Source organism: Ovis canadensis, chromosome 20 (genome assembly GCF_042477335.2).
Source record: "Ovis canadensis isolate MfBH-ARS-UI-01 breed Bighorn chromosome 20, ARS-UI_OviCan_v2, whole genome shotgun sequence".
Classification (NCBI taxonomy): domain Eukaryota; kingdom Metazoa; phylum Chordata; class Mammalia; order Artiodactyla; family Bovidae; genus Ovis; species Ovis canadensis.
This window is the reverse complement of record NC_091264.1, coordinates 33785114-33807454: the sequence shown is the minus strand read 5'-3', so window position 1 is coordinate 33807454 and position 22341 is coordinate 33785114. Positions and strand designations below refer to the sequence as shown.

Here is a 22341-nt window from a genome sequence, read left to right as displayed (position 1 = left end):
AAAACCTACTAGAAGAAACAAGAGGGCATATCATACGTCACAGCTAACCCGGTCTCAGCCGCAGCATGTCTAGGGCCTCAGTGTAAAGGCAGTAGAGGAAAGGGAACTAGTCACAAGCAGGTACGGCCAGAATCTGAGAAATGACAGGGACGTGGTGTTGGCCAGGGGACGTGACCTTCGTTCAAATCACAATATTGAACTGAATGCAGTAAATTCAAGTTCAATTCAGGCTATTAATACCCAGGGGGGTGAGCTTATGCAGGGGGAGTGTCACAGAAGGTCCTCAGGCATGGTGAGTCCTTTTGTCGGATAGATGATGCTATTATCTGTGGTTCTAAGAGCTGTCTGCCATCACTCACTCATTGATTCATTCAGAAAATATTTATTGAGCACCTACTCTGGTACTCTGCTAGGTTCTAGAGACATGAATGGTGAATAGTCTGCATGCCCTCAATGGAGTTTACAATTTGGTGGGAGAGACTGACTTAATCAACTAATTATATAACTGTGATAAAGTGCTAAAAAAGAGATGTCCTTGGCATTGTAAGAATGTGCCATGAGGGACTCCAGCCATGCCTGGGGGCCAGGAAAGGCTTCTCTAATGATATAATGATTAAGCCAAGAACTGAAGGGCAAGCAGAAGTCCAGAGGATACTCAGGTGGGGTTAAAAGGGCTGCAGGCTAAGTGACAGCATATGCCGAGTTCTGGAGACAGAGGTAGTACAGTTTCTTTTTTGAAGAGGTGAGAAAGCCCGTGTGGTTGGATGACTGACAGAAGGTTCAAAACAGTTTGAGAAGAGGCTGGAAAACAGGCAGGAAGGACCCAGGCTATGCAGAACCTGTCGGACCACGCAAGAGGTGTTGGTTGGTCTTTATACTAAGAGCAGTGGAAGGTCACAGGGGTGTTTTTAAGTATAGGGTGACATCATCAGATACGCATCTTTTTAAATCTCCCTCTGACAACATCACAATAGAAACAGGGCAGAAGTCCAGCCCAGGACTGGACACACAGGGAAGGGTGTGTAGGGAAAACAGCAGCTGAAAGGGAGGCCAGGGTGGAGTTCAGGAGCTGCACCCAGGGAACCAGGAAGCAGCCAGAGGCACCCAGCTGCCTCTGCACGTGGCCCAACCAGGGGGATGAGCCCCTGAGAGGCCTGGCCTGGAGCAGGTTGGCTCTGGGTGGGCGAGGTGAGCCCCAGGTCAAGGGCCTGGGGCCTGCAGCTGCGATCTGGGCAGGCTCCACCTCATACCTTCTGGTTCAGGGGTAAAGCCTGGGCCTCTGTACCTGTAACAAGTTCCACAGGAGATGCTAACAGACGCCAGAGTTGGAGAACAATGGGCATGATTTTTACTGATGACAGTTAGAAAGGAAAATTACCCAACACTACTTGATTTAATCTTCCCTATCAAGAAGAACAATCTCCAAATAGAACGAGCAGAACAAACATGCTTAAGAGGAAATGAAGGCCCAAGACAGGTGAGAAGATAAGAGAGAGCAACCTACTGCTTTAAATGAATTCAAGTGTCTGCTCCAAGATGAATTATGCCCCACAAAATTGCAAGAATGTATGGAGACTGGCAGATAAAGGGCCTCTATGTGACAGAGCAGGGTCGGCAAAGTTCTTTATATGAAGGAAAGCACGTCTTCCTGGAACTCTGTTCACTCCTAATCTTAGGTTCACCACCTGGGATTCCTTGTCCATATGACAGTTATTAAATTATTTGAAGATAATGCCTTTAAAGTTTACTACATAATTGTACTTTTACATGAGTTCACCCCATCTACCTTTTCTGGAGATGGCATTGCTATTGGTCAAATCTAAATTGCAACTAGCGTTTTGGAATCATTGCTTGCAGCCCACTAAAAACACCGGAGTCACTTTTGACAGCCTGTGTACAATCAACGCTTCACACTTGATCCCCAAAGTGAGAATCAGAAAGCGGGATGGGTTCACTAAAAACTTGTTTCCCAGGATTACTTGAGCAATAGGTTAAGGGAAAGGTCCTCTATCTGCTGTGCATCTTGACCTCAGCAAGATACATACCTCTAATGGGATGTACAGGTACTTAAAAGGCCCACCAGAAAGTGATCACTCACATGGGTCATGGTCAGCTTTGAAAGAGGAACACAGTAGTATATTCGACGGCTTGACAATCCTAGTGACATTCAGCATCTTTAGCAAAGTCTTGAAGGGTGAAAAGCAACTTTCCTAAGCTTCAAGATGAGATGAAATGGGGAGGGAGAGTCAACATAGCGGATGAGGAATCAGAGCTATAAAATAACTACGAGATGGAAAGAGGTGGAAGTGACACAATGAGACTGGCAAAGGACAAAAGCGCAGCTGCAGCCGGTCAGCTCCCAGACAGGCCCAGGAAGGCTGCCTTGAATGCAGCAAGCCTTTTCCATGGCCTGCACACCACAGTGCAATGGGGTGACAAAAAGCCAACACAGTCCTGGGTGTATTAACAGAGCACACGTGAACCCCTACCCCCAGATAAGACAGTGCTAGAGAGTTGTGTTTTCTCGAGGTGGGGTCAGCCCAGAACCCTGGAGGAGACGGAGCAAGCTGTGGGACCTCCATCTGTCACAGGAGGAATGGTTAAGGGACAGCCAAGAGCTCCCATCCACCCTCAGCCTCTCCCTGGGACATCTACTTCCCACCTGAACTGAAGCTTGGTTTTCTCCCCATCCTTCCTCCTAACCTCTCCCCTGGGCCGCGGCTCATTCTCCAAGGCCACAAGATGAGCCAAATCCTCTTCAGAAATTCTTCTGTCTTTCCTCTAACCTACCAACCTCTAGAACCTTCCCAGACACTGGTAAGAGGTTCCACAACTTTCTTGTTTCCCTGACTTGCACCAAGTCCTACAGAGTTCCACGAGAAATTGCCATTCCCACCGACATCCACCAAAGCAGAGCCCACTTCTATTTACAAACTGCAACCCCTGCAGGAGACAATCATAACTTTGCTGACTGGCTCTTCCTCACATCTCTGTCCTTCCTTGGGTCCTCAGTGATGCTCAAAGTCATTTTCCTTTCCCCGCCCACTCACCTTGCTGACAGCCCCAAAGGTGTACTGTTCTCCTAACCTTTTCCCTACATCCTCCCCACCTGAAACCACCTTGTCAGACTTTACCTTCCCAGGACACTGACTTATAATTTCAGCCCTGAGAGTTCCAGAAACTCTTGACACCTCAGTTTTCTTATGTGTTAAAGAGGGTTCATAATACTGACTCTGCTGTGAAATCTGTCCTTTAAAGACTGTTACAGCCAACTGTTTTCAAACAGCTAAAAAAGCAAGTCCTTATCAAAATAAACAAAGCCCTGGAAAGAATCTGATGGTCTTCACTGGGAATGGTGCCATACAATTTTATTCCTGGAATACTTCTGCATGTATTAAAATAAAGAAGAATGGAATGAAAATACTTTTCAAACTGATAACATCTGTAATATGTTGTTGCTATTAATACTACATAGTACAATATACTCTGACTCTGAAGCCCTGGGTACCCATCCACAATTCAACATCAAAATACACCATCAGAGCATCCTATAACTGCATACCTGACTTGCCCCTCTCCTGGGTTAGTCCAGGAGGTTGAATATGTCATTATGAGACTCCTGTTCTGATCATTCTGCCCAGAATCCATTGCAAAAGGCAAAAAGGGGAAAGAAGGGTCCCTAGGCAATGAGTGACAGGGGAAGACACAAATACATGTATGTACATATATAGACATATATGTAAAGCTCAAGGTAAAAAGAGAAAGATGATGCTTTGGGAACAAAGGAGAGAAAGAAACACAGACTTCCACGGGGCACAGTCCTAAAGTCAGGCTAGAGATGGAACAGTCTTAGGGAAGGAGAGAGTGAGGTGTTATCAGAGATGGATTCTCCTTATCACAGCTAGATAGTAACTGAGTATCATGTATTCCAGACAGGAGGAAATGACAATGACAAGATTCTGGAACTCAAAAACTTGATTTTTCTTGGAACATTACCCTTCTCATCTTTTTGTAAAAACATAATAAGGCCAGAGCATCTTCATTTAAAAAGGGAATTTCAACCAACAGAAGTCCAGGGACCTTTAAGCAGCTCATCTATGGATGATGTCAACAGCTGTGGGGACAACATGGCACATTGATGGCCAGCCCCTCACAGGGTCATACTGAGCCTTATCCTTCAAAGCCAGCACAAGCCGGACCTGAACTCCACGTTTCCTTATTAGGAAAAGAGATTTGAACTCGTGTTCACTCACAGGACTTAAGCTGTTTCTTCATGATGATTGTAATGGGCAACCTCCTCTACAGAGCCTTCCTGCTCACACATGTGCATGGTTGCAGCAGATTTTCCTGGCTATTCTGCCCACAAGATCCCCAAGGAAGGAGGCAGGATAAGACTCCACAGTAACCTCAGAAATGAAAGCTCAGCACCACCCAAGTGAAAGAATGGTACTTCCAACCACCTGTCTTGAGTGTGGCGATTTCAGTTCCTTAAGACAAAAGATGCCTCTAGGTGAGTAGGACCTCAGCGGTCGAAAAGCAGGAGAGAGACCTCGGCAGACTCCCACTCCCCACATCCTACAGTTCTTCTCACCCACAGTCGTGCTTCCTGCTCGGCTCCAGTCACTGCGCCCGCCGTGGGCTCACCCTCCTCACACTCAGAGCCACAGAAACTGCAGCCCCACCCACTTCACCTCCAACTCCTTTCACACTAAAGAATCGCGGGACCACTGGGCACTCGAATAGGAGGACGCTGCGCTCCCCTGTGTCTAACAGGCCTTGCTAATAAATGTTCCAGTGCAAGCCCAGCAGACTGAGGGCTAAGACAGCCAACTATCAACCTGGGCGAAACCCAGCTGGCAGGGATTCTCCTTCATTTTTAATTAAAATTTATTTTACTTCAACTTTAATTGGAGGATAATTGCTTTACAGTGTTGTGTTAGTTTCTGCCGTAAAACAAAGTGGATCAGTGCTACGTGTACACATATCCCCTCTTTTTGTGGGTCACCTTCCCCTCTAGGTCACCACAGAACACCAAGTATATCTCCCTTTGCTCTGCCGTACCTATTTTATACTGAGGACCGGTAGTGTGTATGTCAATCCCAATCTCCCAATCCATCCCATCCCCATCTTTCCACCTTGGTATCCGTACGTTCGTTCTCTTCACCTGTGTCTCTATTTCTTGGGTCCTCTTAATGCTTAAAGGAGCGTGTTTGCCAAGGAGGGGAACACAGAATCAGACTGAAGTTGGGCAGAAAACGACTTCACTTCCGTCAAGGAAACCATCAATAAGACCACATCATTCTACATGATGTCTGCCACGTCGTTTTTTTCAAGATACCCCTAAAAAGGTTACCTTGAGTATAGGTTCATATATAACTGTCCATTAACTATCAAAAACAATTATGCTGCCTTTTAAAGCACAATTCAGATATTCACAATGCATCATTTTTATGAACGTTTTGTCCCTGAGGGTCCTAAAAAGTATCCGAGGGGGAAAGGAAGATGTTGGTCCCTTAGGACACGTGTCAGATTGTCAGCAACCTGCCCAATTCAATGGCCATGATGCTGGTTACCCACTAAGAGTCTGGAACTCAAAGTCAACTAAACTAGCTCCAAAAGCCTAGAGTAACACATTTCTTGAGAGTCCTTTTCCTCTACCTGCAAAAAACCATACTTTTCACAACTGCTTTAAGGCTTCAGTAAGAATTTTGTGTAAAACTAGTCTGTAAATGGTAACTGCTGCTGCTGCTAAGTCGCTTCAGTCGTGTCCAGCTGTGTGTGACCCCACAGACAGCAGCCCACTAGGCTCCTCTGTCTCTGGGATTCTCCAGGCAAGAATACTGGAGTGAGCTGCCATTTCCTTCTCCAATGCATGAAAGTGAAGCCGCTCAGTCATGCCCAGCTCTTAGCGACCCCATGGACTGCAGCCTACCAGGCTCCTCCGTCCATGGGATTTTCCAGGCAAGAGCACTGGAGTGGGGTGCCATTGCCTTCTCCGGCAAATGGTAAAGAGCTGCACAAATAAAAGCCTGAAATGGGAGGAAACAGGGACAGGAGAGAAGTTCACTTCAGCGTCCCAAAGACGCTGGAGGTTGAGTGCGTAGGGTCCTCCAGCCATGTGGATCTTGCCCTAATTCTGGTATTAACGACTCACTAGAGGGTAAGTGGGACTCTGAGCAAGTTATTGAGCCTCTCAGACCATCAGTTTTCACATCACCACCTAGCGCATAGACCCGTTGTGAGAAATGCCTGCTACACCATATACAGCAGCCACGGCAATACTGTTGACACACAGCAGCTAATAGCAATCCAACTCAAAGAAGTACTAGAAAAGAGATTTGGGCCAGAATAGTAACAGGTCACCCTTCCTGAAGAAGTCAAACACCTGCTCATTCATTCTTCACCAAATCTAACGTCGCCAAGCAGTGGGCACCACCAAAGACAGTGGGGACACAGATCAGTAAAACATAGCCCTGCACTTGGAAAATTCTGATGGAGGAGATGGACATGCACACACAGAATTGTCACCGTGTCCAACAGTGGTGTGGAGATTGGACTTGATTTGGGTAGGTTGGAAAAGGCCTAACAGAGGCGCCAGCATTTGATCTGAGTTCTGAAGAAAGAGGAGAAGTGCAACCAGTCTTAATTCCCTCCCAGGTTCCTGCTGCTGTTTCCTGAATGATGACCCTGCTCCTGCCTCTGCCCCCTTAGGACCCGTGCTTCACACAGCAGCCAAAGTGAGTTCTTAAACACATGTGAGTAAAACAGATGACTACTGAGAACCTACTGCAGAGCACAGGGAACTCTGCTCAGCGTTCTGTGGTGACCTAAATGGGAAGGGAATCCAGAAAAAGAGATATACGTATACATATAGCTGATTCACTGTGCTGGACAATGGAAACTAACACAACATTTTGTAAAGCAATTATACACCAATAGATTGTTTTCAATGTGAATGAGATAATGTCATTTGCCTGCTTCACATCTTTCAATAGTACCCTTCTGTGCTCAGAATAGAACCCACTTTCCTGAACAGGGCCTGGAAGACTCTCCGTTATCCAGCCACTGCCCATTCCCCTCGTTCACTCCACTCCACCCGCCGGGACCTTCCTGTCCCCTGAAAGCACCACACTTGCAACTCCCTGAGAGATTTGGCCTGAGTTCCCTTTGGCCAGAAATTCCATCCTCAAAGCTCTCCAAAGAGCCCTTTCCCCACTTTCCAATCAAAATTAGCTTCTGCCCTGCTCTCTCTCTCTCTCTCATCCTCCTTTCATTTTCCCAAAGCTTTTACTATTATCTGAAATTATCTTGCATGAATGCTTGACCCAATTGCTGACTATATGTCACCAAAACACAAACCCCTGGCAAAGAGAAACTAGACTATCTTGTTCCCTTACATCCCTGTCTTGCAAACAGAAAGCACTCAATAACTACTTTTTGGAGGAATGAAGAACAGCATGGCAGAATGCCCACCTCAAAGGTTAGATGGATTTCCCAGTCCACCAGGGGCTGAGTCAGCTTTTTACTCCTTCTAGATGCAGCTTACCCGTCCAGAGAGCATTTTGAGTTTAAAAACAGTGCTTATGGGGAATTCCCTGGTGGTCCAGTGGTTAGGACTCAGCACTTTCACTGCCGAGGGCCTGGGTTCGATCCCTGGTCAGGGAACTAAGATCCCACAAGCTGCATGGCGTGGCAGAGATAAATAAATAAACAATAGTGCTTATCATGAGCAATATCTCCTGACATAGTTATCACCACCATTATCACCACATTCTGAATCAAAAGAAGTGGATATTTTTGACAGACTAGGTGTTTCCTAGTACCCAGAGACAGGCAACCGATGTCTGAAAGATTAAAAAAAAAAAAAAAAAAAAAGGTACAGAGGAAGCAACTTCCTCAGGAAACCATGGGGAGGCCCTGGGCCCTCAGGCAGAACGACAGCCATTTAAGACCTCGACAGTGACAGGTCAGACCAGCGCTGCAAAGAAGCCAGCCCACTGCACCGCTAGGACCCTGAGCCCCAGGAACCGCAAGAGACACTAACATGAAACACTGAAGGCTTAGGACTTCCTCAATTTATAACTCCTAATTTCATGTCGCTCTTCTGGGAGTTCAACTTGACTTTTATGCTGGCAAGTGGGAGAACTCATAGTGATTATACAACCATGATCACTATTAAGAAAATAGATTCTTCTTAAAGGAATCTAACAACACACAAGCTCCAAAGGCCATTTTAAAGACATCAGTCATCAGCAAAATATAATTAGTAAACAGTTAAGGATCAAATTGGGCTTCCCTGATGGCTTAGTGGTAAAGAGTCTACCTGCAATGCAGGAGACACAGGTTCGATCCCAGGATTGGGAAAATCCCCTAGAGAAGGAAATGGCAACCCAATACAGTATTCTTGTTTGGAAAATCCCATGGACAAAAGAGCCTGGTGGGCTACAGTCAATGGGGTCATGAGAGTCAGACATGACTTAGCAACTAAACCACTACCAAGGATCAGAATACAAAAATCACACATTTAAAGAACCCAGGGATTGCCAAATCATAGAACATATATTTTCCTTATATATATCATAATAGCCATCATAGTCCTTCCAAATCACGTATAAACACATTTATATATGTGTACATATGGTTCTACACACACACACACACACACACACACACACACACACACGGAATCTAAAGATTCCTATAAAGACAAAAGGACAGCTATTACAACCCTTAATCACTAATATAAAATCCACCACTTAAACAAACTACTGCATATAAAAAATAAGCTATGAGGATATATTGTACAGCACAGTGCATACAGCCAGTATTTTATAATAACTATAAACAGAGTATAATCTATAAAATTTTAAAATCACTGTTATACATCTGAAACTAATATAATTCTGTAAATCAACTATACATCAATAAAAAATTAAAAAGTCCACTACTTTAAATGCATCAGCACCTATAGCCACAAGCTTCAAATTCACAAGTTAGTGTGAATTTCACCCTGGCATCTTTATCAAGGACCCATGTCTAGTGAATACATTAACCTGACTCCTACATTTCAACATTTGGAGATTTATTTAAATCTAACACATGATTCCTCTTCACAGAGTTCTAAGGATCTTCCCTAATACAGGTATCTGTTTCTCTTCAGTGCTTAGATATTTTATTTTTATAGTTCTATATTATATTAAACACATATACTCAGGCATACCCAAATTTTCAGACTAATATAGACCCACAGAAACATAAGTAAATATCCAAGAAGATATATATCTAATATGGGCAGGAGAGAAGCAGAGGCAGGTCATTTTGTTTATAAACAATTATGCTTACAAACCACTAAGGACACTCAAAACCTAACTGCTACAGACAAAAACTAACCCTTTGAAATGATCCAAGTTTATCATACATTTTATTCTAAATCATTTTCCCTCTCAGCTGGTCCCTCTGCCAACAATAGTAACTAGATGATCTATGAGTTCCTTGCTGCTCTCAATACTGTGATGGCGAATTAAAGATGTACAATGATTAGCACACTTTATCATCACCATGACATAAAAGCAATCAGACTAGTCCTACAGTAAGAGCTGCCCAAGCCAGACAGGATTAAAAAGAGAAAAAGAGTTGGGAGTCTTAATGCACCAAATGTGAATGATTAGTCTGTAATGCGATGCTGATGTTCATTTTGAAGAAGAAAAGTAAAGCAAGAAGCACGCTGGAATGCATGAAGAAGAAATGTCGCATGAAGAACGGGAGCTCAATGGGAATGGGCGGGGGTGGGGGTGGGGTTCTGTCTGCCCAAGGAGCCGCTCCTTGGTCTTGCCTTGTAACCACCAATCAAGACTTCCTGTTAGCCCTGGGCAGTTTTCAAGCACACTTAATGAAATAGTTATACATGTAAGAAACTTAAGCCCAAATCTGAGCCAGTAACACTAATTTTCTAATAGTGAGGGTGTGATGTTATCCCCCACACCACCTGGACACAATATAGAGAAACACAACACACATTCTCCCAGAGAGCATGGTATAACCATCCCACCTCTGCTCAGACTGACATCACTATGGAGGACAGCATCCATAGAGACTTCCCCCAAGCTTCACCCCCAAGTTAGTGAATATTGGTATTTGCTTTTTATTAAAAAGAAAAAAAAAAAAAAGAAGAAGGTCAGTATCTTCAAGTGTCGATCTCTTTCATTGTAAGCCATTTCCCAGCTCCAGGAGTTGTGAAGTGAACGCGTCTCATCTGGAAGCCCCTCACCCCCAGCCTGCCGGAGTCTGCGCAAGTGAGACCTAGGAGTCTGTCTTACCTGTAATCTGACTCTGTCCTTGTGGATTAAAAGGACTTGGTGCAGAGTTCAGGGAGGGCCGTGGGTTCTGAGGCGGGACACCTACTCTCATACTGGGATGAGGAATGCGCCCTAAATCACTGAGGCGATCAGAGAACAAACTAGGTTTAGAGTCATCAAGCTTCTGTCTGTGCCCTGGAAATAGCAAATCATAAAATAAAAGCATATTAATTAGCTGAACAATTGACCATGCTAAATAGATACGTGAACATACATACTGGGGGGAGGGAGGGGTAAGCCAAGGAATTTGCAATACTGATCTTTATAATGAAGCATCTGTATAATTTCAAAGGGCTTTGTAAACATCATTCCGTGGTTAGTATCCCTGGCTTGGTTCTGAATGGAGAGCTGAGGGGTCCGGAGGGGTGACTCGGGGCCCAGTGTCAGTGGTGAGGTCTGGATACCAGAGCCCAAAAGGGACTCTCTGGGCGCCCTCTCTGGCCTCTTGGTGAGGCTGGGAAGGGTGACCATGTCCGGGACTGTGTTTGCTCATTTTAAGAAGGTGGAAACACCCCATGAAAGTTGAGTCTATGCATGGAACACATACTGGGCCGTACTTGGGGCAGAGACAGAGACAAACACACTTGTCAAAGGGACATTTCCGTGATGACCATAAGTGACTTTTCCTTTTTTATGTTACAACTGTACCTTATGGCGACTCCTTTCTGAAAAATGAAAACTCAAACTGAGAACCCCTTTAAGAGGGAAACAGAAAAACAGGCAGGGAAACTCAAATTCTCGAGAGGAATGTGGCTATTTTGTGATATGCCAAAGCCTGAAAGTATATAATAAACTATGTTTGATCAGAGAGAATGCTTTTTTATTTTAAATCGAGTACTGTGGTTCTGCAAGAGAAATTGAAAAATACCCTTTGGGTTACCATGTGAATGTGAGAATCCATTATTTGGAAAAACAAGAACAACAAAAACTTTGCTTTGCCTCTCTTCTAGTTTATTCGAGTATAAAATCCAAGGGAGTTCTAGATATTAAAGAACTATGCAAACTGAAATACAATCAAGATACTAGGACTTTAAAAAAATCAATCATTCTTAGCAAAGAGTATAGTATTGCCTTGGTACAGGTATTAACAGGAAAACATCTGAATCGTGATGCAACATTAGTTTACTATAAATCCATAGAATGGGACTGTGGTGAACAAGTAACATTATGCCTACTGGCTAAACAGAAACACATTTCATATACTGCACCAGTGAAGCCCTAGTATGTTGCCCCAACAGTTTAGTAAAATGTTAAGTAACTGAAGCTAATTTAAAGAAGAGCCATTTAAGATGATGACTAGAATAAGAATTTGCAGGAAAAAATTAAGGGCATTGGCAGTACTATCCATAATAGAATAAACCTTGAAGGCAGATTATTAAGAGCCATTGAGAATGGGAAGGTCAATTCTACAAGTAGCAAGAACACCTCCTCACCCACTTAGTATAGGATAAAAGAGATATAGCAGGACAGGGTTAAGCCCAGCATTAGAATTTCCCAACTATAAGCTGTCCTCCTAAGACAAATTCCTTATTTTATTTGCCCCCAAATGTATTTTCCTGTCTCCTTTTTCATTGCCTACCCAGCCCAAAGAAAACAGACAGGAAGCCAAGGATTGGTAATAGGAGTGTAGCTGCCTTCACAGCCAAACATGTTCCAACTAAGCCCCATTAACTGAAGTGCACCCACCACCCTATTTCCTGCCCGTGTTAAGTCTGGGGCCTGCTACAACCGAGGGGCCGAAACTGGGAGAAAAATGATCAGAACAAACTAGGAAAGCTCATTGTTTACTGATGGCTGTTTTCCCCACCATTTATGACATTTTATCCAGATTACAAATAGATTGTAGAAATCTAAAGGACCTTTGTGTGTGTCAGTTGCTCAGTCATGTCTGAGTCTTTGTGACCCCATGGACGGTAGCCTGCCAGAAATCCTCTGTCCATGGGATTTCCCAGGCGAGAATACTGGAGTGGGTTGCCATTTCCTTCTCTAGGGAAATCTTCCTGGCCCAGAGATCGAACCTGGGTCTCCTGCATTGCAGGCAGATTCTTTACCGTATGAGCCAAAGGACCTTCAGAGACTATCCAAAACAGCCCCCAGGCCCCAGAAAGAAAAGTGCTCACAGATGAAGTGACTGAGGCCTACAGAGATAAAGCAACTAGCCCGCAGATCTCAGCTACTGACCACCTCAGCCTGGATCAGGATGCAGTTCAGGTCCTAGCAGACTAAGTTTTCTACACATTGCGTGGCACCATCCACGGTGGATCCTAGCATCTCCCTTCCTCTCTCAGCTGCTACAAAGGACGGAAAAAATTCAGACTGCCAGAATGAAGGACCTGAGGACTAAGTCCTGCAAGGCGTCAGGCTGGTTTTCAAGACAAGCAGAAGCAGCAGCAAGGATTCATTCACAGAGTTAATAGCTCATCCATTACCCTAAACAAACTTCCATCAATACACTTTGCTGAATCTAACAAGGTTCACAATTCGAGAATTACACAGTACTCATCACACTTAGATCCATGGATTCTGTTGTTCATACACATACCCAAGAAAAAGTATTGCTGTAGTGTTGATACAGCTGTAAACATTAACAAGAAAGCTTATGGAATTATCTCTGGAAGTTATTTTTTTAATAGGCCATATTTTGGGAATGGCAGATTCCCTGAGGGTTGAAGGGAGGGCTCCATGATCTCACATGGTTCCTCTATATAGTGGGGCTTTATGGGGGCCACAGTCACAAGAAAATTTAATGAGCTTTGCCTCTGCTTTCTACAGACCTTTCATTAGGTTTTCATGGGGACCATATGTGGGGGCTTTCCCAGTGGCTCAGATGGTAAAGAACCTGCCTGCCAGTGCAGGAGAGGCCATAGACAAGGGATCGATCCCTGGGTCAGGAAGATCCTCTGGAGAAGGAAATGGCAACTTGCTCCAGTATTCTTGCCTGGGGAATCCCATGGACAGAGGAGCCTGGAGGGTTACAGTCCACAGGGTTGCAAAGAGTCAGACACAACCGGGCATGCATGCCACGCATGGAGTCCGTATAAGGTGTGAACTCAGCACACAGGTGTGTGAGGACACATTTATTCCCTCTGGCGCTTCAGGGCAGTGACAGGAGGTCGTAAGCAAGAATCAAGGACTCTGAGGAGCACAAGTGTGTGAGAAATTTAAGAGCAGGTGCAATCGGAAAAGCCTCAATGACCTTTCGGAAATGATCCTCAAAGATGAGCTACTACCAAGTATCTGCAGACACCCTACAGTAATTCAGGGAACGTTTATCTGCAGTTGCATCTGTACAGAAAACCCTGCATTTTTCCTTCTAGAATGTCTGCCCCTCCCAGCCACCACCATGACCACAATAGAATCCTTGTAGGAGAATGAAAAGCAGAAGCCAAATGGTGCTTCATCTTTCAACCATGACAAGTACCTGCTACTACTAAACCACTTCAGCATGACACGTGAATGACAGGCTGAAAGAAGAGGTACTTAAACCCTCAGCACCCAAGACATCCCTTCAGAAATCGAGGACCCGGAGGACAAAGGGTACACTGATTTAAATCAAGGACAGACACTCTGCCATGGTACTGAGAGAACCAAATGTCATCTGAAGGGCCAAAGGAAGGCTTCCCTGGTGGTCCAGGGGTTAAGACTCTGCAGTTACACTGCAGCAGGTGTGAGCTGGATTCCTGGTTGGAGAACGAAGATCCCACATGCCACATGGTATGGCCAAAAAATAATAATTATTATTTTTTTTTAATGTTTAAAAAGATAAAGGACCAAAGAGTGGATCTTCCAAGCAGGAGAAAGCTATGAAGAATAGATAACTGCTCTCTTGTATCTGTTGCTATTGCTGCTGCTGGTGGCTCAGTGGTAAAGAATCTACCTGCAACATAGGAGACTTGGGTCTGATCCCTGGGTCGGGAAGATCCCCTTGAGAAAGAAATGGCAACCCAGTCCAGCATTTTTGCCTGGAAAATTCAATGGACAGGGAAGCTTGGCAGGCTATAGTCCATGGGGTCACAAAGAGTCACATACAACTGGGAGACTAAACAGCAATCGCAGCAACAAGGAGCTTGGAAAAATATGAGTGTCCATCAGCTCAGTTACACCCGGGGCTCTGGAAGAGGGTCCTGGGAAGGTTATTCTTTAAAAGCTCACCACATAGTCCATCGCGCAACCGATACACAGAGCCACAGCCCAGGATGATCCCACAGCCCCACGAGCTCAAGACCACCAACTCACTCCAATGCCTTCCCCCACTGCTGCGGTGAACCTTGACCTCTATCCTGAGATTCAGGTTTGTGCATCCTTCTGTCTAATTGACTTTCCCCTGAAGCATTTCAAAGGTATCTTCAATGCAGTGTATTTAAGACAAAAATCTTGATTCTTTTCTCCAAGAAATCCTGTTCCTCCCTAAGAGCTCCCCTCTCAGTAAATGGCACCAGCCACTCTGTCCCTTAAGCCAAAAACCTTGACACCATCCTTGACTTCCCCTTACCTCTCAAACCCCACATTCAGCCCGTTATCGAGTCCTGCCATTCCCATCTTGAGAGTCTACCTTGAACCTATCCAGTTCTCTCATTTCCACCAGCACAGCCCTGGCTCAGGACCCCATCAGGTCTCTCTGGGCATCTGCCATTGTCTCCCTCCAGTGTCCCATCCCAGGACTTCTCCATTTTCTGCTTAAAGAAATCACGCATCTGAAATGCTCTCCCTTCATTCTCCACACAGCCTACTCTTTCTCATCTCTTAGACCTCAAGGTGAACACCACCTCCTATGAGGGGTGCCTGCCTACCAGACCCAGAGTAGGCTCCCTCCTGCTTGAGCACACCCTGTTCAATTCCCCTGATGGCTGTCATCACAATCTGTAATCATCTCAAGCACTGATTCATCTCAAGACTGAGCCTCATGAAGACAAGTGCTCTGGCTTGTTTACAACTATATTCTCGCAACCCAGTTTAATCCCCATCATATAGGTGCTCAATAAATGTTTATACAATGAATGAATGGTCTCCTTTTTTAGATAAATATCTTGGTTTAGAGAACTTTTTCTGTCTCAGGATATTATATTACAGCACTATCTTCCTACCCACCACCCTCAAAAAAAGTCTTCCTTTTTTGTTTGGAAATCACATGAATCCAGTGGGCTAGGCTCCTTTTTTAGAGACCAGCCTTTATTGGGTGCTTCCTAAGAAATTTCCCTGAAGAACATTCATTTAAGTGAAAGCTTCCTTGCTTTCTGAAAATGTCCCATTTGCTCTTACTATAATTCGATTTCTTTTTATTGGCACATAATTGCTTTACAAGGTTGTGCTAGTTCCTGCCGTACAACGAAGTGAATCAGCTGTGTGTGTGTGTGTGTGTGTGTGTGTGTGCATCACCTCTCTCTTGGATCTCTATCCCATTCCCCACATCCCACCCCTCTAGGTCATCATAGAGCATCAAGCGGAGCTCTCTGTGCTATAGAGCAGCTTCCCAGTAGCTCTCTACTTTACACATGGTAGTATTCCTGTATCAATACTACTCTCTCAGTTTGTCTCACCCTCCTCTCCCCCACCCCACTTCCTGTTATGTCCACACGTCACTATAATTCTTAAGCATCGCTGCAAGTGATTTAGAATCACAGAGCTGAAAAGGACAAGAGAAATCATTTAGACTCAATTTTAGAGCAATGCACTTCTTTAATGGATGAGGACTGAGTCCCTGAGAGGGGAGGTGACCTGCCCAAAGTCACATAGCTTTAGTGTCAGGATAAGAACTCAGGTCTTCTGACTGCTGGAGCAGGGCTCTTTTCCCTCTCATGGCCAACCAGCTTATTTTAGATTAAAATGGCACATCATCATGGACTCAAGGGAAATCAAGGTCAAAAATTAATATCAAATGGGGAAAAAAAAGGAGTTTTCAGAACAAATTTCTTTCAAAAAGTTTAGTGTGTTTGGCTGAATGTGACTTTTGTTGCAACAGACGCAGGGGCACAAGAAGAAAGCATGATGGAAAGGTCACAGCATTCACACATCTCTAGAGCAGAGACGCATGAGGAACGTTAAGTCATCAACCAATAGTCTAATGGTCCCATTCTTCCCCGCCTGGCTCTTTCAGTCCAAGGGCGCGGCTCACCCCCAGCGAAAGTTGGTAATGTTGTCATTAGAACTTCTGCTTTAAAAATCATGCATCTGAAACTGGTCCATGAAGACTCTGAAACTGTAGTATGTGAACTATGAAAACGAACGTGCCACTCTGATGTGACCCATTTTGCCCATTTTTATAAAAGTCGACTGAGCCCGGTCAGAACCTCACGCTCTCTGCACTGCATCCACAGCGTGATGCACTGCCTCAGCTACAGCACCCTCTTGAAGGACGCCCAAGTGTACTGACGAAAGAGTACCCCTTTCACAAGGGGCGTGCCACGTCACAGCCCATCCATCCTCACGTGGCACTGCGGGGTTCATTTTGCTGGTGCTGGTCACTGGGGCGTGATGCCTGACAGCTCCTCTCTTTACACAAGTATTTGAAATCAGTTTTAAGTGCTCCTTGCTTGGGACTTCCCTGGTGGCCCAGTGGCTGAGACTCTGTGCTCCTAATTCAGGGCGCCCAGGTTCAACCCCTGGTCAGGGAACCAGATCCCACATGCCACAACTGAAAAACCAGCATGCTGCAATGAACATGGAAATCACATGTGCCACAAGTGAGATCTGGCACAGCCAAATAAACTCTTTTTTCAAATAAAAGCACTCACTTCTTTTATTAGATAGCTATCTACTTGCATCCTGGGTATCGGGAAGACACAATTTTTAAATAAATGTTAACAGGCAGATCTGCCCTAAAGCATCCATCAGGAACCAGTGCACGTCCATATTCAGGTCAGTTAGTCCAGTCAGTGTGTCCTGATCGTCTACCATCCAAGTCTCACCGGGCATAGTAAGAGGAGGAGGGAGTAAATGTGTGAGACAATGTCCTTGCCCTCAAGCAGCGCACAGTCTAGTAGGGAAGAAAGAGGAACAATTACGTATAACTGTAAAGGACTGTGAGGCAATCACTGAAACACTACAGTTTGGGGATCTATTGAAGAACTGTTAGCATGGACCATTTCAAAATATGAAGGAAGAGGTGCTTTTGGTAATTAAGTAAGAATATGCCCTTGCCTTTTAGAACAAATAATTATAGGTTAAATGTCCTGATGTTTGGTGTTTCTTGTAAAATATTTCAGTAAAATAACAAATGAAGCAAATATGGCAAAATGCTATTCATTATGAAACAAGGTGACAGGTATCTGGGGTTTGATGAAATATAATTTCTTTTAATTTTTCATGATAAAAAATAACAAAATGCCACCGGAAGAGCAGTGGAGCAACTGGTGTTAACTAAAAGGAAAAGGGAAACCCTCACCCATGAGCTCATTATGTCCTCAAAGGTGGAGGAGGATTTCGATAAGCAGAGAAAGGAGAAAAGCTAGCTGGAGGACAAATGATAAAAACTGTCTGAACAGTTATTATATATTACATATAATAAATATATATTATATGTAATATATATAGAAACTGACCCTAACAATAACTGTCCTGTGATCAAGATGGTGCTGAATATATATGTGACATTATCCTAAACAGAGGCAAACCACCTTCAAATCACTTGACACCTCTCGTTTGACAGCTATACAATCCTTTTCAACGATGCAGTATATATTTACATATGTTAATCTGTCCTTGTAAACAGATTATTCTACCCCTTGACCAATAAAGTGACACTTTAGAATCTGTGAGCCTCCCCGGCCATGCATTAGGCTTCCCTGGAGGAGAGTGGGGTCTGGGAAGATGTGAGCTAATTTCGCTGCCAACAAATAAGTGACAGAATAAGATCTGGGCCAGTATCCCAGGGCTCAAGCCACAGGATAGAACCATCTAACAATGTTGAGACAATGACTTAGAGAGTAAAAAGGAAGATGGGAGAGGACTTGCAGAGGGGAGAGAATTATAATCTTTCAGAGTTAATAGGTTATATGCAACAGGGATGCTATTCCACAGCAGCTGTGGAAGGGGGGACAAAAATGACGCCTTCAATCCTAATCTCTCTACCCTGAAAGTGATACATGAGGGAGTATTTACAGAGAGGGGTTAGGGGACAGGTTGACTAAATTTACTAATTTTTTTCACTTTTAGCTTTTTATGTTGTATTGAGGCCAATTAACAATGTTGTGATAGTTTCAGGTGGACAGCAAAGCTACTCAGTCATATACACGTATCCATTATCTCCCAAACTCCCCTCCCATCCAGGCTGCCATATAACACTGAGCAGAGCTCCAGGTGCTATACAGGAGGTCCTTGCTGGTTATCCATTTTAAATATAGCAGTGTGTATATGACCATCCCAAACTCCTTAACAATCTCCCTTCTGCAACCGTAAGTTCCTTTTCTGAATCTGTGAGTCTCTTTCTGTTTTTTTATGTTCATTTGTATCATTTCTTTTTAGATTCCACATATAAGGAATGTCATATGGTACTTCTCCTTCTGTGTCTGACTTACTTCACTCAGTATGGCAATCTCTAGGTCCGTCCATGTTGCTGCAAATCAGGTGAATTCTAAAGTCATAATTCAATTCCAAATGAAATTACTTGGAATTTTACCTCAAAGGATAAGCCTTACTCTATCCAAGAGAGTTTGGTTTAGATGGTTTTCCACAAAACCACTGTAACAGAGACGATGAGACAAACTCCAGTCAGTTCTTAGGGAAGCCATGCCAAGTTTGGGTCCAAACACTTTACTGAGGCTCTAGATTAAAAACCTTGACTTTCTGCATTCCTACATATGTGTGAAAATGAAAATACTATTGAGAAAAGTGAAACTCTTCTTTGTTTACATTCAGAGGACTACATTTCACTGGTGGTTTGTGAAAGTCTAAAAATCGAAGACCTGTAGCCTTGTCACGCTTGTAATGTTTAGACAAGCATGTTTGCCTCTCCCTCACACACCTCCCCACCCCCTGCCCATGCCACTGCAAACAGTCCCAACCAACTTCTCCTCAAATTTCCCTGTTTCCATTAATATCACCATTTCCCGTCTCCCAGGCTCAAAATCCAGCTGAGGTCTTTCCCACCTCCCTTTCCTTGACCCCAGCATCCATCCAGTCAAGCCCATGCCTATAGTATCTGCAGGTCAAGTCCATCTACAGGGATGTGCCCCTGGGTTTCGTTTCCACTAGGATCACGCCTAACCTCTCACTTGCGGCTAAGACACCAGAGCAGCAGGCTGGCATATTTGAAACAGCAATGACTGGTTGTTGCCATTCCCTTCTCCAGGGGATCTTCTCAACCTAAGGGTTGAATCTGGATCTCCTGCATTGGCAAGAGGATTCTTTACCATCTGAGCCACCAGGGAAGATTCTGTATGACCACAGAAAGGGTTTAATAGAACTCTCTGAGCCAACTAAAAATGAAGAGATAGTTTTCATACTTCCTAAAGTCCTTTTAGTGCCTGAATCCTAACAGTGACATTACTTACCTGCTCCAACCCTTCCCATTGTCTTAAAGTGTCTACTGAATTAAGCAGAGCCCCTGAGCCTAGCAAACAAGAACCTGGAGAAGATGGTCTCAAGGTACCTTATCAAGCTCTGTTCCAAAGGCTCCAACTGTACTGCTACCAACCTAAGCTCTGTTCATACTGGAGTCCCCACAGTTCTTCAGTGTCCCCGTGCCTTTGCCCCAGCTTCCTCCTCCACTCAGAATTGGCTCTCCTCAGCATCTACATTGGCCAAATCCCTTCCCAGCCTCAACCTGGTCATCACACTGTTCCGCTCTTTTCTGTCTCGAGGGCTTTGGTGAGTCTTCTGGTTTCTATCACGGCAAACTGAAATCAGCTATAACTGCTTTTTGTCCACTGCATGTGGTTATGCTTAAGCGTCGTAGGCATTCAGTAAGCATTAACTCCCTGGTGCCTCAGATGGTAAAGAATCTGCCTGCAGTGCAGGAGACCAAGGTTCGATCTCTGGGTTGGGAAGATCCCCTGGAGAAGGAAATGGCAACCCACTCTGGTATTTCTGCCTGGAGCATTCCATGGACAGAGGAGTCTGGTGGGCTACAGTCCATGGGGTTGCAAAAGAGTCAGATACAACTGAGCGACTAATACTTTCACTCTTCCATGAATTTATCTAAAATTTAAAACCCTCATATCTTAGGTTCTCCTGGACTTGACTATGAACCTGAAGATGAGTATCATGTCTTATATCTAGCACTCTAGCACAGAACTTAGAGTCTAAGTACAGAGAAGACACACAACAGATACTTGTTGAATTCAGAGAATTAAGAATTCTCTCTCCTTTTGTTCAGTAAAAGTCAGAGAGGAGAGGGGGAAAAAGGCTGGTTATTGGGAAACATTTCCCACAGTTAAATTGATGAGTCTCTAATCTTTGCTGGGAAAGGCTGCTGAGTCATCTTTTTTCCTAAGACTATGCTGTCTGGTTCAGGTCAAAAACTATTTTGGGACTAGAATAATGAAACAGACTAAGAAACTGTTCGTGTTTAAGGCCTGGAGCTCCTCTGAGCCGCTGGAAATTAGCAACTGCGCCATGTGATGTGTGCCTGGGGCCCCAGAGTGCACATAGGATGGCCCGTCAGACAAGACCGCCCTAGACTACTGTTAGTGTTTGGTTCCAGTCAGAGGACCACAGATCATAAACAAATCCCCTTCCAGGAGATTCTTCTCTGATGGCATTTCAAAAATGAACTAACAGAGCTTCCCTCTGAGGGCCCTTCTTAATCTATAAACCAATTTCTAAAGGAAAAAAAAAATCATAACCACCACCACATATCTTCAAGGGCCTGCTTTCAAGCCCTTGAACATAGTCAAGCATGTAGAATTCAGAGTTCATCAGGAAAGAGAAGAAGAACAGTTTCACCCAAGAGAGGTCTGAAGCCTTCCAAGTCTCTTGGGTAAAAACATAATTATGGGAAGAAAAACATAATCTACTCAAGAGACATAATTACATAGTTAAGCCATAGACTACATAGAAATATTCTAGGAACTCCAGTTCATAGAAAAAAATGTTAAAAGCTGAATTTGCTTTATTTTAATAATATGAGGCGCCAGTTTAGATCAGTGAGTAAAAAGTTCACTCTCCCAAACTCGCATTGAGTCATTTTTTTAAATATAATTAGCATGAGAGAGATCATTGAAGGACAGCCTCTTTCAAAATTGAAGCCTTCTAAAGGTTAAAGAATTCAAGATCTTTCAATAAACACACAAATGAAAGAATTGTGAGATATTAATTTGTGTGGAAATAAATGCAAGTTCCTTTATAACTTTTAGATTTAAGGCAAATTCCCATGATCAAAGAATAAAGTATCTGGAAGAAAGGACAGTCACCCACCAGGGAATAACCTCTATACAACATATGCTCAGCATACAACCCTGTTTCTTGAAATAAAGGAGTCAAATAAGTTGAAATACCTAAAGAAAGAGAAATTTGTGGAAGGGAAGGAGAAAAAAGAACTTTAAAAATGTAAAGAAAGACCAGATGAAAGCAAAATGGAAATATATAAGAGGGGACGTAATATGTTTGCAGGCGGGGAAGACAGAACTCTACAGGGAGCCTGGCTGACTTCAGCACAGCCCCTCTGCTCTGTCCCAAGACATCTCCAGTCTCCTCCGCCTCACCTCTCAGTTTTCTGGCACTTTCTTTCCACTTCCACCCCTGCTATCCTTGACTTTGTCTGCCTGTTGTTTCCAAGGAATGATCTCCACTTATATTCCCATTCAAAGTCAGATGATATGAATTTGAATTTTTCAGAGCTGGCAGAGAATGTGGGTTTCACCAGATCACATTTTTATTTTAGAAAAGGAATTGAGGGACTTTCCTGGTGGTCCAGGGGTGAGGACTTCAGGCTTCCACCACAGGGGGCACCGGTTCAATCCCTGGTCAGGGAACTAAGATCCCACAAGTCAAAAGGTGCAGCCGGAAAAAAAAAAAAAAAAAGAGAGAGAGAGAAAAGAGAAAAGAGAAG

At 44.0% G+C, this 22341-nt stretch overlaps 1 protein-coding gene and 1 non-coding gene across 9 annotated transcripts in view; one reads left to right on the top strand and one right to left on the bottom strand.

Moving 5' to 3' along the window:
* The window catches only part of RUNX2 (RUNX family transcription factor 2), a 253326-nt gene that overhangs the window by 164553 nt on the left and 66432 nt on the right, over window positions 1-22341 (bottom strand). For 5 of the 8 annotated variants that reach the window (XM_069562662.1, XM_069562663.1, XM_069562664.1 and 2 more), the window contains exon 4: window positions 10317-10490. The exons of the other annotated variants lie outside the window; for them this stretch is intronic. In XM_069562662.1, the coding sequence (XP_069418763.1) occupies window positions 10317-10490 (174 nt within the window). The remainder of the gene's footprint in view (window positions 1-10316; window positions 10491-22341) is intronic. 8 annotated transcript variants of the gene reach the window in all.
* Window positions 7593-7665, top strand: TRNAE-UUC (transfer RNA glutamic acid (anticodon UUC)). Its single transcript has one exon. It is a non-coding gene; the product is annotated as a tRNA-Glu (tRNA).